The sequence below is a fragment of the Cyprinodon tularosa genome, unplaced genomic scaffold (assembly GCF_016077235.1).
Source record: "Cyprinodon tularosa strain WSP-4 unplaced genomic scaffold, ASM1607723v1 ctg738, whole genome shotgun sequence".
Taxonomy (NCBI): Eukaryota; Metazoa; Chordata; class Actinopteri; order Cyprinodontiformes; family Cyprinodontidae; genus Cyprinodon; species Cyprinodon tularosa.
Window position 1 is genome coordinate 255,001 of NW_024039494.1, and position 17,574 is coordinate 272,574.

At 49.9% G+C, this 17,574-nt stretch overlaps 1 protein-coding gene across 5 annotated transcripts in view; it reads left to right on the forward strand.

Annotated features, from left to right (window-relative positions):
• Positions 1–17,574, forward strand: part of LOC119772992 (nck-associated protein 5-like) — a 67,461-nt gene that overhangs the window by 30,094 nt on the left and 19,793 nt on the right. For all 5 annotated transcript variants that reach the window (XR_005279327.1, XM_038269753.1, XM_038269754.1 and 2 more), the window contains exons 4-9: positions 1,883–2,014; positions 3,797–3,865; positions 7,396–7,434; positions 7,515–7,634; positions 14,181–14,363; positions 14,444–17,283. Coding sequence is in view for 4 of the 5 variants with exons in the window: in XM_038269753.1 (XP_038125681.1) it covers positions 1,883–2,014; positions 3,797–3,865; positions 7,396–7,434; positions 7,515–7,634; positions 14,181–14,363; positions 14,444–17,283 (3,383 nt within the window). In the remaining variant the exon portion in view is untranslated. The remainder of the gene's footprint in view (positions 1–1,882; positions 2,015–3,796; positions 3,866–7,395; positions 7,435–7,514; positions 7,635–14,180; positions 14,364–14,443; positions 17,284–17,574) is intronic.

Here is a 17,574-nt window from a genome sequence, read left to right on the forward strand (position 1 = left end):
TGTCCTCTGGGGTCGGTCTGTTCCTGGATGTTCTCCTCTTGGGTCGGTCTGTTCCTGGAGGTGTTCCTGGATGTTCTCCTCTGGGGTCGATTGGTAGACCGCGATCGACTGGTTGACCGCGATCGACCGGTAGACCGCGATCGACCGGTAGACCGCGATCGACTGGTAGAACGCGATCGACTGGTTGACCTCGATCGACTGGTAGACTGCGATCGACTGGTAGACCGCGATCGACTGGTAGACCGCGATTGACTGGTAGACCGCGATCGACTGGTAGACTGCGATCGACTGGTAGACCACGATCGACTGGTAGACTGCGATCGATTGGTAGACCGCGATCGACTGGTTGACCACGATCGACTGGTAGACCGCGATCGATTGGTTGACCTCGATCGACTGGTAGACCGCTATCGACTGGTAGACCGCGATCGACTGGTAGACCGCGATCGACTGCTAGACCGCGATCGACTGCTAGACCGCGATCGACTGGTACACCACGATCGACTGGTTGACCTCGATCGACTGGTTGACCTCGATCGACTCGTAGACCGCGATCGACTGGTAGGCCGCGATCGACTGGTACACCGCGATCGACTGGTAGACCGCGATCGACTGGTAGACCGCGATCGACTGGTAGACCGCGATCGACTGGTTGACCTCGATCGACTGGTAGACCTCGATCGACTGGTAGACTGCGATCGACTGGTAGACCACGATCGACTGGTTGACCTCGATCGACTGGTTGACCTCGATCGACTGGTAGACCGCGATCGACTGGTAGACCGCGATCGACTGGTAGACCTCGATCGACTGGTAGACCGCGATCGACTGGTAGACCGCGATCGACTGGTTGACCTCGATCGACTGGTTGACCTCGATCGACTGGTAGACCGCGATCGACTGGTAGACCGCGATCGACTGGTTGACCTCGATCGACTGGTAGACCGCGATCGACTGGTTGACCTCAATCGACTGGTAGACCGCGATCGACTGGTAGACCGCGATCGACTGGTAGACCGCGATCGACTGGTAGACCGCGATCGACTGGTAGACCGCGATCGACTGGTTGACCGCGATCGACTGGTAGACCTCGATCGACTGGTTGACCTCGATCGACTGGTAGACCGCGATCGACTGGTAGACCGCGATCGACTGGTTGACCTCGATCGACTGGTAGACCGCGATCGACTGGTTGACCTCAATCGACTGGTAGACCGCGATCGACTGGTAGACCGCGATCGACTGGTAGACCGCGATCGACTGGTAGACCGCGATCGACTGGTAGACCGCGATTGACTGGTTGACCGCGATCGACTGGTAGACCGCGATCGACTGGTTGACCTCGATCGACTGGTTGACTGCGATCGACTGGTAGACCTTGATCGACTGGTAGACCTCGATCGACTGGTTGACCGCGATCGACTGGTTGACCTCGATCGACTGGTAGACCGCGATCGACTGGTAGACCGCGATTGACTGGTTGACCGCGATCGACTGGTAGACCGCGATCGACTGGTTGACCTCGATCGACTGGTTGACTGCGATCGACTGGTAGACCGCGATCGACTGGTAGACCGCGATTGACTGGTTGACCGCGATCGACTGGTAGACCGCGATCGACTGGTTGACCTCGATCGACTGGTTGACCTCGATCGACTGGTAGACCGTGATCGACTGGTAGACCGCGATCGACTGGTTGGCACCCCTGCCTTAGAGGGTAGAAAGCCCAGGTGGGAGTGGGTGGTCCTGTTTGTTTGTCCAGTCTCTGCAGATCACTGTCCCTTACTCTGAACACTCTCAGCTGTTGATGCGGTTCTGCTAACAGCCCAACAGAACCAGGGTTTGGTTTCTTGAAGCCTTACGTCTCTGCTTGTGTTCCCAGGACAAACTCCTGGAGGAGATGTGGAAGCAACAGGACAGTCTGGAGGGTCCCGCAGCCACGGCAGCCGAGACGATACCCGAGGACAACCTAAAGGACAGCAACCCTCTGCTGGAGCGTCTTCGAGCCCTGGAGGTAAACCTGGTCGGCTTTGGGTCCAAACGCCCTGCTGTACTGGTTCTGATCCTCATCATTTGGGCCATCGATGGAGCTCAGTCAAGTTAGGGCTCAGTCCCGGTGTAGCTGCTTGGTTCTGATGACCAGGAAGCCCACAGCATGATGCTGCCTCCACCAACTCTGCTCTTTTTGCACTGATGGTTTCGTACCTTTAGGATAGTTTCCCAAAGTGTCAAACTGAACTCCAGTAAAACATTTCCCACAGGATTCTGGGAACTTTCTCGGCCGGATGGTTCTCTGGAATGAGACGGTTCTGTTAGCATTATATCCAGAACCCAGGCAGAACTGAGTCCATCAGTGTTTCTGTGGAACTGCTGGCAGCCTTCAGACCCGGTTCTGTCTCAGGTTCCCATCAGTCTGAGATAAGGTCCCGTTATTTGGACCCATTTTGGCCTTCATGCAATGAGGTCCGTTTGAAGCGTTCTGCAAATGGCTGCAGTTGTTAAATGAGGAGGAACCAGAACTGTTCCAGCAGAGGTTCATAGGCCCCTGAAGAACAGACCCTGGAGCCTCGGACCAGACCTGCAACAGAAGCTTCAGTAAGACAGAATGTGGGATCAGCAGAACCAGTGCAGAGGCTGATGTTAGAGATCCGTCCTGATCTGGTAACTCTGGTCCAGTTTGTCTGCATGTAAAACCTGAAACATTCAAGTAGAAATATTTCCTGCATCCGTTGGAGAAACGCCTCCACCCTGAAAATGGTTTCAGCTTCATCCAACCACTGGTCTTTAACTGGGCTGAGAACAGCCACCTGCAGACAGAAGCAGACATAGAAAAAGATCATAGAAGCACTGATCTATGATAGAAAGGTAACAGTAAACTAGCTCCACAGGAAGCTCTGAGAACGAATCAGTTAAACAGATTCTGCAGAGTGGGAGAATAGAGCTAGAATGATGAAAAAGGGCTCCCCATGTCCTCCAGCAGTCTAAGCCTATAGCAGCCAAGTTTAGTGAAAGTTGGTTGAGGACCAAAATGCAGAGGATTTCTTGCAGATTTAATTTAGAGGTAGTTGGTAACAGAAGCATGCATCCAGAAATAATAAAGAGGGAAAAAATTCTAGGAGACACCAGGGAGAAACATACATGGAGGGCGTTTTGTTGCAGAGGCTGCGTCCTCTGAGGACCTGGTCTACCTGGAAAAATCCTTGGAGGTCAGTGAAAATCAGGAAGCAGGAAAAGCTCAGAGGAGTGATGAGGATCCCGCATGAGGAACGGCAGAGGAGGAGTATATATAGGAGAGAACAATGAATGGAGTGATTAGCTAATTGGGAGCAGCTGTGGACAGAAGCAGCTAAGGGGAAAGGAGAGAATATGGCTAAACTGGGAAATAACTGGAATGAAGGGAAACAAAGAATGACCAAAGGGAAGGATGGGAGATAACTGAAAAACCACCAAACAGACACAGCAAAACTAAGCAGTTATTCAAAGTGTGATTGTTTACAGTAAAAGCAGAATAACTAATCCAAGCCTAACTTAAATCCTAGAGTGAAATCTAAACTAATCCCAGACTGACCGATCATTGTAACGACTACAGAGATAACTCAGGATAATCTGAGCCTCTGAGAGAAGGAGTTTAGATTCTATTCTGGATTTAACAGGATAGGAGAGATATGATCTCTCTTTTTCATTTCCATCAGGACTCTGGCTGCAGCATTTTGGATCAGCTGAAGGCTTTTAACTCCAGTGAATATTTCTGTAATAATGTGAAGGAAATCCTGCTGACGGTTCCTGTCTCCTCCAGGCGGAGAACTCGGCTCTGTCGCTGGAAAATGACAACCAGAGGAAGCAGTATGAACGCTGCCTGGATGAGGTCAGTGCTTCACTTTGTTCATCAGGAAACCTTTGGTGGTTCAGGAGGAACCAGCAGGGTCAGAGGTCAGAGGTCACTGCAGACAGATTTAGCTCTTTTATCATGTTCTATGCTTAGTGAAGCTCCCAGTAGAAACCTGAGGGTGGGGTCTACATTTCCATAATGAGACCTTCTGAAGGTGAAGTCCTGCATCTCTGAGTCCTGATCAGGAATCCTCCTGCTCCCTCCTGGAGCTCTTCTCCTAGAGCTCTCCTCCTGGAGCTCTCCTCCTAGAGCTCTCCTCCTGGAGCTCTCCTCCTGGAGCTCCCCTCCTGGAGCTCTCCTCCTGGAGCTCTCCTCCTGGAGCTCTCTCCTGGAGCTCTCTCCTGGAGCTCTCCTCCTGGAGCTCTCTCCTGGAGCTCTCCTCCTAGAGCTCTCCTCCTGGAGCTCTCCTCCTGGAGCTCTCCTCCTGGAGCTCTCCTCCTGGAGCTCTCTCCTGGAGCTCTCTCCTGGAGCTCTCCTCCTGGAGCTCTCTCCTGGAGCTCTCTCCTGGAGCTCTCCGCCTGGGAGCTCTCCCCTCCTGGAGCTCTCTCCTGGAGCTCTCTCCTGGAGCTCTCTCTCCTGGAGCTCTCCTCCTGGAGCTCTCCTCCTGGAGCTCTCCTCCTGGAGCTCTCCTCCTGGAGCTCTCCTCCTGGAGCTCTCTCCTGGAGCTCTCCTCCTAGAGCTCTCCTCCTGGAGCTCTCTCCTGGAGCTCTCCTCCTGGAGCTCTTCTCCTGGAGCTCTCCTCCTGGAGCTCTCCTCCTGGAGCTCTCCTGAGCCTCCTCCTAGAGCTCTCCTCCTGGAGCTCTCTCCTGGAGCTCTCCTCCTGGAGCTCTTCTCCTAGAGCTCTCCTCCTGGAGCTCTCCTCCTGGAGCTCTCTCCTGGAGCTCTCTCCTGAGCTCTCCTCCTGGAGCTCTCCTCCTGGAGCTCTCCTCCTGGAGCTCTCCTCCTGGAGCTCTCCTCCTGGAGCTCTCCTCCTGGAGCTCTCTCCTAGAGCTCTCCTCCTGGAGCTCTCCTCCTGGAGCTCTCCTCCTGGAGCTCTCTCCTGGAGCTCTCCTGGAGCTCTCCTCCTAGAGCTCTCCTCCTGGAGCTCTCCTCCTGGAGCTCTCCTCCTGGAGCTCTCCTCCTGGAGCTCTCCTCCTAGAGCTCTCCTCCTGGAGCTCTCTCCTGGAGCTCTCCTCCTAGAGCTCTCCTCCTGGAGCTCTCCTCCTGGAGCTCTTCTCCTAGAGCTCTCCTCCTGGAGCTCCCCTCCTGGAGCTCTCCTCCTGGAGCTCTCCTCCTGGAGCTCTCTCCTGGAGCTTCCCTCCTGGAGCTCTCTCCTGGAGCTCTCCTCCTAGAGCTCTCCTCCTGGAGCTCTCCTCCTGGAGCTTCCCTCCTGGAGCTCTCCTCCTGGAGCTCTCCTCCTAGAGCTCTCCTCCTGGAGCTCTCTCCTGGAGCTCTCCTCCTAGAGCTCTCCTCCTGGAGCTCTCCTCCTGGAGCTCTTCTCCTAGAGCTCTCCTCCTGGAGCTCCCCTCCTGGAGCTCTCCTCCTGGAGCTCTCCTCCTGGAGCTCTCTCCTGGAGCTTCCCTCCTGGAGCTCTCTCCTGGAGCTCTCCTCCTAGAGCTCTCCTCCTGGAGCTCTCTCCTGGAGCTCTCCTCCTAGAGCTCTCCTCCTGGAGCTCTCCTCCTAGAGCTCTCCTCCTGGAGCTTCCCTCCTGGAGCTCTCCTCCTGGAGCTCTCCTCCTGGAGCTCTCCTCCTGGAGCTCTTCTCCTAGAGCTCTCCTCCTGGAGCTCCCTCCTGGAGCTCTCCTCCTAGAGCTCTCCTCCTGGAGCTCTCCTCCTGGAGCTCTCCTCCTGGAGCTCTCTCCTGGAGCTCTCCTCCTGGAGCTCTCCTCCTGGAGCTCTCCTCCTGGAGCTCTCTCCTGGAGCTCTCCTCCTGGAGCTCTTCTCCTAGAGCTCTCCTCCTGGAGCTCCCCTCCTGGAGCTCTCCTCCTGGAGCTCTCCTCCTGGAGCTCTCTCCTGGAGCTCTCCTCCTAGAGCTCTCCTCCTGGAGCTCTCCTCCTGGAGCTCTCCTCCTGGAGCTCTCCTCCTGGAGCTCTCCTCCTAGAGCTCTCCTCCTGGAGCTCTCTCCTGGAGCTCTCCTCCTAGAGCTCTCCTCCTGGAGCTCTCCTCCTGGAGCTCTTCTCCTAGAGCTCTCCTCCTGGAGCTCCCCTCCTGGAGCTCTCCTCCTGGAGCTCTCCTCCTGGAGCTCTCTCCTGGAGCTTCCCTCCTGGAGCTCTCTCCTGGAGCTCTCCTCCTAGAGCTCTCCTCCTGGAGCTCTCCTCCTGGAGCTTCCCTCCTGGAGCTCTCCTCCTGGAGCTCTCCTCCTAGAGCTCTCCTCCTGGAGCTCTCTCCTGGAGCTCTCCTCCTAGAGCTCTCCTCCTGGAGCTCTCCTCCTGGAGCTCTTCTCCTAGAGCTCTCCTCCTGGAGCTCCCCTCCTGGAGCTCTCCTCCTGGAGCTCTCCTCCTGGAGCTCTCTCCTGGAGCTTCCCTCCTGGAGCTCTCTCCTGGAGCTCTCCTCCTAGAGCTCTCCTCCTGGAGCTCTCTCCTGGAGCTCTCCTCCTAGAGCTCTCCTCCTGGAGCTCTCCTCCTAGAGCTCTCCTCCTGGAGCTTCCCTCCTGGAGCTCTCCTCCTGGAGCTCTCCTCCTGGAGCTCTCCTCCTGGAGCTCTTCTCCTAGAGCTCTCCTCCTGGAGCTCCCCTCCTGGATCTCTCCTCCTAGAGCTCTCCTCCTGGAGCTCTCCTCCTGGAGCTCTCCTCCTGGAGCTTCCCTCCTGGAGCTCTCCTCCTGGAGCTCCCCTTCTGGAGCTCTCCTCCTGGAGCTCTCCTCCTGGAGCTCTCCTCCTGGAGCTCTCCTCCTGGAGCTCCCCTCCTGGAGCTCTCCTCCTGGAGCTCCCTTCTGGAGCTCTCCTCCTGGAGCTCTCCTCCTGGAGCTCTCCTCCTGGAGCTCTCCTCCTGGAGCTCCCCCTGGAGCTCCCCTCCTGGAGCTCCCCTCCTGGAGCTCTCCTCCTGGAGCTCCCTTCTGGAGCTCTCCTCCTGGAGCTCCCTTCTGGAGCTCTCCTCCTGGAGCTCTCCTCCTGGAGCTCTCCTCCTGGAGCTCTCCTCCTGGAGCTCCCCCTGGAGCTCCCCTCCTGGAGCTCCCCTCCTGGAGCTCTCCTCCTGGAGCTCTCCTCCTGGAGCTCTCCTCCTGCTTCCAGGTTATTTGGATGAAACGTCCTTCCTTTGACCTGAAGCAGGATCTCAGGAAGCTTCCAGGAAACTACAGCATGAGAAGCTGTTGGTCCATGGAAAATACCCCATGAATATAAAAACTAGCGTGAAGAACTCTGCAGGTTCCAGGAACCTGGGTGTGAAGCAGCAGTCTGCTCCGTACGCAGAGCAACGCTGCAGGAGGATCATCAGATCTTTATGAGCTGAAAGACTTTTTCATTCAGGAAGAAAGTGAAGCGTCTCTCAGCGTCATCAGGAGCAGCACGCTAACCTCTGTGTCTGTTCTAGGTGGCCAACCAGGTGGTGCAGGCCCTCCTCACACAGAAGGTAGGTGTCTGTGGGAAGGTGGGCGGAGCTTCTTCCTCAGGTGGGCGGGTCAGTGTCTCAGTCATTGCTGTTGTTCACAGGACCTGAAGGAGGAGTGTGTGAAGCTGCGGACTCGTGTGTTTGACCTGGAGCAGCAGAACCGGATCCTGAGCGTCTTGTTCCAGCAGCGTGTCAAAGCGTCCACCGCCTCCGCCTCTCAGGTACGACCTTCGCCTCACAGGTACGACCTCCGCCTCTCAGGTACGACCTCCGCCTCTCAGGTACGAGCTGCGGAGCTCCGTCTCTACGGTTCAGAACCTGCTCAGATGTAGAGTTTAGGTCTCAATCATCATAGACGTTAAGTCATGGTCACTAATGGTCAGTAATGGTCAGTCGTGGTCAGTAATGGTCAGTCGTGGTCAGTAATGGTCAGTAAGGGTCAGTAATGGTCAGTAATGGTCAGTAGTGGTCAGTAATGGTCAGTAATGGTCAGTAATGGTCAGTAATGGTCAGTAATGGTCAGTAATGGTCAGTAATGGTCAGTAATGGTCAGTAATGGTCAGTAGTGGTCAGTAATGGTCAGTAATGGTCAGTAATGGTCACTAATGGTCAGTAATGGTCAGTCGTGGTCAGTAATGGTCAGTAGGGGTCAGTAATGGTCAGTAATGGTCAGTCGTGGTCAGTAATGGTCAGTAGGGGTCACTAATGGTCAGTAGTAGTCAGTAATGGTCAGTAATGGTCACTAATGGTCAGTAGTGGTCAGTAATGGTCAGTAATGGTCACTAATGGTCAGTAGTAGTCAGTAATGGTCAGTAATGGTCAGTAATGGTCACTAATGGTCAGTAATGGTCAGTAATGGTCAGTAATGGTCAGTCGTGGTCAGTAATGGTCAGTAACGGTCAGTAATGGTCAGTCGTGGTCAGTAATGGTCAGTAATGGTCAGTAGTAGTCAGTAATGGTCAGTTATGGTCAGTAATGGTCAGTAGTAGTCAGTAATGGTCAGTAATGGTCAGTAGTAGTCAGTAATGGTCAGTAGTAGTCAGTAATGGTCAGTAATGGTCAGTCGTGGTCAGTAATGGTCAGTAATGGTCAGTAATGGTCAGTAGTAGTCAGTAATGGTCAGTTATGGTCAGTAATGGTCAGTAGTAGTCAGTAATGGTCAGTAATGGTCAGTAGTAGTCAGTAATGGTCAGTAATGGTCAGTAGTAGTCAGTAATGGTCAGTAGTAGTCAGTAATGGTCAGTAATGGTCAGTCGTGGTCAGTAATGGTCAGTAGTAGTCAGTAATGGTCAGTAATGGTCAGTAATGGTCAGTAATGGTCAGTAATGGTCAGTCGTGGTCAGTAGAGAGGAAGGCTATGACAGAGTGGAAATGCTGATCCAGCTGCTGCTCAGGATGACTCCTCATCAGGAAACTGGGAAGCCAGCAGGAAGCTCTGCTGATGTTTGCACAGAAAATTAACCCTTTGTTAACAGACGGCTGGTCTCCAGCCGAGCAGGTGAGGTTGATCCTCCCAGCGGCCTGCAGTATCAGACTGTTTGCTGTATTTTATAGCAGTGGGTCTGGCTGGCAGCCATGTTGGTTTCACAGCGGGAAAGAAAATGATGGGAGTCCAATTACTCCTCCTCCTTCACAGGAAAATATGGCGGCGCTGCAGCGTCCAGAACGCGCTGCAGCGTCCAGCATGAAGACTCTGCGGAGGGCAGCCAATCAGACGCTGGGAGCAGAGGCTCTTTAAAAGGAACTTCACCAAATATTTCTATCAAAATTAAAGATTATATTAATATGAATTGAATGAAAGAAGCAAAGTTTCAGAGATGATTGGAGGATAAAATATAAATGAAACCAATGAGGGGAAGCTTCAGGCTAGAGGAGGATGAAGATGGTGATGAAGATTATGATGGTGATGATGATGAAGATTGTCCGTCTGCCGTCCTCCCATCTGTCCTGGACTCCATGCTCCGACCCAAACCCCCCGTTCTCCTGTCAAATGTCCGATAGCGTCGGCATGGCGACTGTAATTAGTTCCCAGATTAATCAGCCGGCAGTAAACATCAGAGAACCACTGCAGCCCCCGGGCCCCCAATGCAATTATTTCTCTTCAGGTTAATTACGGTTAACAGATGCCTCTAATGACTCTGACCATGGCGCTGCCCAAACAGGCAGTCCTGCTCCAAATGGGGTGACATCACATGACCCCTTGGTTCTGTGATGGCGCTACGTCCTGCGGCACGTCGTCAGGGAGAAAATAAACCTCAGACTTTCTAAACTTTAAAACAGAAATGTCTTTTATCGTCCATCAGAGGGTAAATTAGCTGCCCTGCTGCAACGGGAGCAGAAACCGGAACACAGTGTCGTGGAAAAAAAGTATTCAACCGTTCACACCAGTTAAATGAATGGAGATAGATGGATTTCACTCAGTCGGCTTTTTATTACATTTTTACAAAGAGAGAACCGTTCATACGGCCTTTATTGCATAGTAATCATCCCTGTTCTGATCCTGTTCTGATCCTGTTCTGATCCTGTTCTGATCCTTCCTCCTTACTGACAATAATGGAAAATAATCCGAGTTAAACTAATTACACACTTTGGTTAAACCGTAACATGTTATGAATAAACCTGGAGAAAGAATCTGGTTTGTTATGGAAGAAGCTCTATCTGCTCTACAAACAGCCTCACTGAGGCTGAAAGAATAAAGCTCAGCACTCATTAATCTGTATACATACACATATATACATACATGCATATATATATATATATATATATATATATATATATATATATACTCACCCAAGCAATTTAGTGTTTTCCTGAAAAGTCACACTTATTCACCACCGTATGTTGTGAAATGAATAGAAAATAGAGTCCAGACATTGACAAGGTTAGAAATAATGTTTTGTATTTGAAATAACATTTTATTTACATCAAACTTTGCTTTGGTCAAAGAATCCTCCATTTGCAGCAATTCCAGCATTGCAGACCTTTGGCATTCTAGCTGTTAATCTGTTGAGGTAATCTGGAGAAATTGCCCCCCCGCTTCCAGAAGCAGCTCCCACCAGTTGGATTGGTTGAATGGGCACTTCCTGCGTTCCATACAGTCACGCTGCTCCCACAGCAGCTCAATGGGGCTCAGATCTGGTGACTGCGCTGGTCACTCCACACTTTTACTTAATGATCTGAAATCAGTTTAATCCCATCCAAATGAAGTGACTGACTAATCAGCTTCTTTTTCAGAGACTCTGGTCCAAAGACTGTAACTTCTGTTTTGTCTGCATTCAGAAGCAGAAAGTTAAGAGTCATCCAGGTTTTTCTGTCTTCAGACATGCCTGTAATCTATGTAATGGGTTAGCTTCATCTGGATTATAGACAGATATACACTATATTGCCAAAAGTATTTGCTCACCCATCCAAATTATTGGAATCAGGTGTTCCAATCACTTCCATGGCCACAGGTGTATAAATTCAAGCACCTAGGCATGCAGACTGTTTTTACAAACATTTGTGAAAGAATGGGTCGCTCTCAGGAGCTCAGTGAATTCCAGCGTGGAACTGTGATAGGATGCCACCTGTGCAACAAATCCAGTCGTGAAATTTCCTCGCTCCTAAATATTCCACAGTCAACTGTCAGCTGTATTATAAGAAAATGGAAGTGTTTGGGAACGACAGCAACTCAGCCACGAAGTGGTAGGCCACGTAAACTGACGGAGCGGGGTCAGCGGATGCTGACGCGCATAGTGCGAAGAGGTCGCCAACTTTCTGCAGAGTCAATCACTACAGACCTCCAAACTTCATGTGGCCTTCAGATTAGCTCAAGAACAGTGCGCAGAGAGCTTCATGGAATGGGTTTCCATGGTCGAGCAGCTGCATCCAAGCCATACATCACCAAGTGCAATGCAAAGCGTCGGATGCGGTGGTGTAAAGCACGCCGCCACTGGACTCTAGAGCAGTGGAGACGCGTTCTCTGGAGTGACGAATCGCGCTTCTCCATCTGGCAATCTGATGGACGGGTCTGGGTTTGGCGGTTGCCAGGAGAACGGTACTTGTCTGACTGCATTGTGCCAAGTGTAAAGTTTGGTGGAGGGGGGATTATGGTGTGAGGTTGTTTTTCAGGAGCTGGGCTTGGCCCCTTAGTTCCAGTGAAAGGAACTCTGAATGCTTCAGCATACCAAGACATTTTGGACAATTCCATGCTCCCAACTTTGTGGGAACAGTTTGGAGCTGGCCCCTTCCTCTTCCAACATGACTGTGCACCAGTGCACAAAGCAAGGTCCATAAAGACATGGATGACAGAGTCTGGTGTGGATGAACTTGACTGGCCTGCACAGAGTCCTGACCTCAACCCGATAGAACACCTTTGGGATGAATTAGAGCGGAGACTGAGAGCCAGGCCTTCTCGTCCAACATCAGTGTGCGACCTCACAAATGCGCTTCTGGAAGAATGGTCAAAAATTCCCATAAACACACTCCTAAACCTTGTGGACAGCCTTCCCAGAAGAGTTGAAGCTGTTCTAGCTGCAAAGGGTGGACCGACGTCATATTGAACCCTATGGATTAGGAACGGGATGTCACTTAAGCTCATATGTGAGTCAAGGCAGGTGAGCAAATACTTTTGGCAATATAGTGTAGCTGGGTATCATCAGCATAACAGTGGAAATTAATCCCATGCTGTCTAATAATTCTACTGATTGGGAGCATGTATAAAGTAAAGAGAATTGGTCCTAGCACTGATCCCTGTGGTACTCCACAGGTAACCTTTGAGCGTGTTGAAGATCTATCATTAACATGAACAAACTGAATTCGATCAGATAGATAAGATTTAAACCAGTCTAGTGCTGTTCCTTTAATTCCAACAAAATATTCAAGTCTTTCTAAAAGAATATTATGGTCAACTGGATCAAATGCAGCACTAAGATCCAACAGGACGAGCACAGATACAAGTCCATTATCTGAGGCCATGAGAATATCATTAGTGACTTTCACCAGAGCTGTTTCAGTGCTATGATGAGCTCTAAAGCCAGACTGAAACTCTTCAAAAAGTTAATTATGGTCAAAGTGATGGCAAACTTGTTTGGCAACTACTTTCTCAAGAATTTTAGATCAGAAAGGAAGATTGGATATAGGTCTATAATTGACCAAGTCGTCTGGGTCAAGAGACGGTTTCTTAAGCAGAGGTTTAATTACAGCAACCTTAAAAGCTTTAGGTACATATCCCTGTAACAGAGATAGATTAATCACATCTAAAATGGAGGAGGAGATCAAAGGGAATACCTCCTTAAATAACCTGGTTGGAACTGGATCTAACATCCAAGTTGAAGGCTTAGATGAAGACAATAATTTGCTAATTCAGAAAGTTCAACTGGATCAAAGCAGTCTAAACCGGTTCAGATTCCATGACTACCTCAGATGCTGCCCCCCCCCCCTCCAGAGACATACCAATCGCGGATAGAGGAGTGCTAATGATCTTATTTTTAATAAGATCAATCTTATTTATAAAGAATCCCATAAAATCATTGCTGCTAAGAGCAGGTGGAATGGACGGTTCAACAGAGCTATGGCTCTGGGTGAGTTTGGCAACTGTATTAAAAAGAAATCTAGGATTATTCTTATTCTCCTCTATTAATGAGGAGAAGTATGCTGCTCTTGCTTTACAAAGGGTCCTCTTATACAGCAGTAAACCATTTTTCCAGACTAGGAAGGACTCTCGCAGGCCTGTGGAGCGATATTTTCTCTCCAGTTTCCTAGCATTTTGCTTCAAAGTACGCAGCTCTGCATTAAACCAAGGAGCAAGCTTTCTATTTTTAACGGTTTTCATTTTGAAAGGAGCTGCGTTATCTAAGGCAGTACGCAGAGAACTAGCAACCCCATCAACAAGATGTATACAAAAGAGCAGCATAGCAGTGAAATGAACATTTCCATTTAAGTGCAGCAGTGATCACATGTAAACAATGTAGGAGAGACATGAACAAAAGGCATTGATATGGAGGGATCAGTTTAGTACAAAATACATAAGTAAATAAATATGGTGCAAAATGCAGAAGAAACACTGAGTTGAATTCTATTTAAAGGGATCTGAACATTGGTTTGGTTTCATCAGCCTGATGGCGGTGGGGAAGAAGCTGCTGCAGAACCTGCTGGTCCTGCATTGAATGCTGGGAAGCCTCTTCCCAGAGGGCAGCAGGTAGAACAGTCCATGGTGGGGGGGTGAGGGGTCATTGATTATGTCACGGGACACGCAGCGCTGGGATGAAATGTCTTTAATGGATGGAAGGGGAGCCCCCATGATCCTCTCTGCTGTTCTCACCTTCTTCCAGTCTGAGGCGCTGCAGCCTCCACACCACACAGTGAACCAAGACAAGTGTAAAAGTCACGCAAAAAGCCATTAACATCATAACATTGGTTTAAAACATAAGAATGGGACCTAGTTCTGCCAGCTGACCGTCTTCCTCTGTGCCCTAGTTGGGGAAGCACTGAGCTCAACATGGTGGCATCAAAAGATTCAGTCAAACAAACAATCCTCTGTGGGCGTGATGAGGCATCATCAGGTGAAAATCCCCCCATAATCAAACCTTTACCAGATATATTATTCAAGCCGTTTCAGGAAGCACCAGCAGAGGGCAGCAGGGTAACTTGTTAGAGGAACCTATTGTGATCATTTGTGATTGGAATGAGGGTCATTGTTCAACCTTCTGCATGTGTATCTATTCCCTTATACTTTGGTTTTTGCATAATTTATATATCCAGTGGTTGAGTTTTAAAATCTTTTCCAGGAGGTCCTACGAAACGGAAAGGCCAAAAGTATCGCAGCTGGAAGATGGCCCAGCCTGCTGAGCCTAACGTGTCCACGGAGTAGTGGCAGCGGCAGCAGCAGTGAGCTGTCTCTGTCCAGTGCTGGCAGCGAATACTCCAGCGGGTCTCATACCTGGGCAGACGGACGGGGTTTCTCCAAACAGGTACGGTTTAGGTTCTCTTTATCTCGTGTCACTGACCTTATGCTTAAAGAACAATTAAACATTTATTAATGTCCCCACAGTGTGGCCCCAGCCGTGACAAACGGATGAGTACAGGCTCAGTATCCAGCAATCATTCAGTCTTCATTGAGCAAACTGACCTGGGATGGAAAGAGGGCCATATTCTGAGAGGCCTAAAGCATCTTCAGATGAACAAGTCCAAAGAGGCAACCTCAGCTGCAGCATCACACTGCAAAGACTGTATGACCTCAAACGAGGGTATATACTCTTCTGGTGTCAAGTCACGCCAACAAGGTTCTCCTTCCAAGAAACCTCCAATATGTAAACCTGTAAGCACTGATACAGGGGCTTCCATCCTGGACATTGAAGATCCAGATGAGAAATCCCGTTCAACAGAATCAGGTGACCGAGCAACAAAAAAACATCTTCATTTGGACACACTGATAGTCACAGAGGCTGACGAAAAAGCTCTGCGAGAAAACTCATCTATTCCAGCTAATTCTGGTCTTTTTCCTTCACCTGACTTTGACAACTTCCTATATTTAGAGGGACCCACAGTCAAACCTGGAGTGAGCCCAACAGATAGCCTTACAAGGTCTGCAGGGATGAACAAGAACTCACTGGATGAGCAAATATTTTCTGTCCAGAAGATCAGCGATAGGAATAACAACCAAGAACGGTCCACTGACCGTAAATCCAGACTTGATTCTAATAAAAGACAACAAGCTAGACTTCCCATCAAACAAACAGAAGCAGAGCTAAATGATGTCAGTTCATTAGTTCAGCATTCTGCAACAAGAGCTCTAAGCTGTATGAATGAAGCCAGACAGCGAAGCTCCTCCATGGAGGTGCCTCACTGCAGAGACCAGGCAAACCAAGCCGGCTGGGAAAGCAAGGCCTGGACCAGCTCAGAATCGCCACAGAGGAGGCCAAAACTGCACTTTTGTGACTCGGCGAGGAAGGCGTTTATCCTGCGAAGCAAGAGTGCAGATGGAGGCCAAGAACAACTTAAGCATACCCACTCTCCTCTCCATCAGAAGCTTATCAAGGGTCAAAGGTCCAAAGGGCAGCAAAGCCCACGCTCGCTAGCTCCCAGTGTTCCAGCCAAAAGGGCAAACCCTCACACCTCAAGCCAATGCACATTAGCTCAAATGGAGAAAGACCAAGATGTTTTGGTGTCAGCAGGTTCCAAGTCTCTTGAGAGTGTGCCACAGCTGTCTCCACTTGCATCTCCTGTAAAACAGTCAAAGATTCTTAAGTCACCAGGCATTAAAGATAGCCCAAAGAGTCCCACTAACCAATCAGCTAGAGTCTCTAGCAATGATTCTATTGAAGAGAACATCTATGACAACCTGCCATGTTCACCACAGAAACAGAGACGCCAAGAACAAGACTGTGATCGGCTGAGATCGGAACAAAGGTCTCCATCTCCACCCCTACCACCGGGTCGAACTACTTCCCTTCTCCTTAGATCCGTCTCAGAGTGCGCAACCAAAGACAAAAATGTGACAAGTCCGATTCAAAGTTCAACCACTGGCAAGCCATCATCAGCTATGGCTAAGACAAATCCTGAGGTCAGTTCTGCTCTAGAAACTCAACAATCCAACATGAAAACAGATGAAGACCCAAAAAGGACAGATATTCCTAGCTCAGTCTGCCTCTCCAATCCATCAAACATCCCTCATGTCCCTGTTCAAGAATCAGAGCCTTCAGATTCGTTTCAGCTCGATAGAATCATCTCATGCCCCAATGGGAACGGAGCTCCCAGTATGTCAACAAATCAGAATATTCTGCAAAGATCCCAACAGAGCATCAGTGAGCCAAAACTTTCTGAAGTCTTGCCCACTACTTTCTCTCATGTTTTCCACCATGGGATGCCGGGTAATCCCCAGACCTCCACTTCCAATGCTGTAAAGAGGTCTCTTCCTGTGAATGCCAGATCTCATGAAGCAATCTCTGGACATAACGGGACTACCTTTCTGGTTTTTGGAGGACAGAGTAAAGATGAAGCACACAGTCTTCAGACACTCCAGACGTTTAGATGTGATCCCCATGTGATGCATAACTATGGTGAACGGGAGACATCTTGTAGGAAGATTGAGACCCGCTGTAACTCCCTGGATTCTGAGCCACTTCAGCCTGTTGGATCTGACACTAGTGGGATGTTAGACTGGGGATTCGATGAGCAGGGCTGGCTCTTTAAACGGTCCGTATCTGTTTCTACCAGACCTCTTCTAAAGCCAGTTCTGGGCATGAATGGAGCTAAGGCTCGTAGTCAGAGCTTCGGCGCGCGCTACATTGACAGGCAGAGTTTCAACAGATCTGGAAAGGTACGTACCCAGATCAAAACCCATTCAGGGAGCTCCCTCAATTCTCTTGGAGACGTCCTTCCAGGTAGTATGAGCTGCTCCAGCAGCTACCACTGTCCGATGAATAGATCACTTCTCAACAACTTTTTGATTGAAGAAGGGTTAAGGGTTCCCTCTCACTTGGGGTCCTCCAGTGAAAAACTTCAAAGTCTTAAACTCCAGCGAGAGCAGGCCAGGCGGCTTCAGATCGAGCAACAGTTTTCAAGCGCCTTTGGAGAGCCGGTCTCTGAAGAACCGGAGAGACAAAGCACTATAACCACCATTGAAGAGAAAGTGATGCTTGGGATTGAGGAGAACTTGCACAAGTCCCAGGAAAATGAGAAAACTAGTGAAGTGAAGCCCAAGTCAGGCTCTAGCATTGCTAGTTGGTTTGGATTCCGTAAGAGTAAGCTTCCTGCTCCAAGCAACAAAAAGACGGATCCGCCAGAAGCCAAAAAAGAAAAGCGGGAACAAAAGATTACATCTCTGCTGGGAGGAAAAAGTGCAAAGTCTGACAAGAAGAAAGACAGACGGAAAAGTGATGGAAAAGATTGGTAAGAGTTCCTGAAAACAAAAGCATATTCTCTGAGTCTAGAAGTGACTGAATCTGTTCTCACTACTGGTTCTTAAGACACAGTCCAGAATTTTCCTACATTTAAAACTCCTGATTCAGATGTTTAACGTCCAACAAATCAATGGAAAGCAGTTGAAGTGAAGCAGAGGTTCAGGGCAGGGTGGCTTAAGGACCAGGTAGAAGAAAACCGTCAGATCCCAGACTTCCTCGTCTGGTGGCCCAGTCCTGGCAGCTTCAGTCAACTTAACTAGACTGGAAAATGTTGATGAAT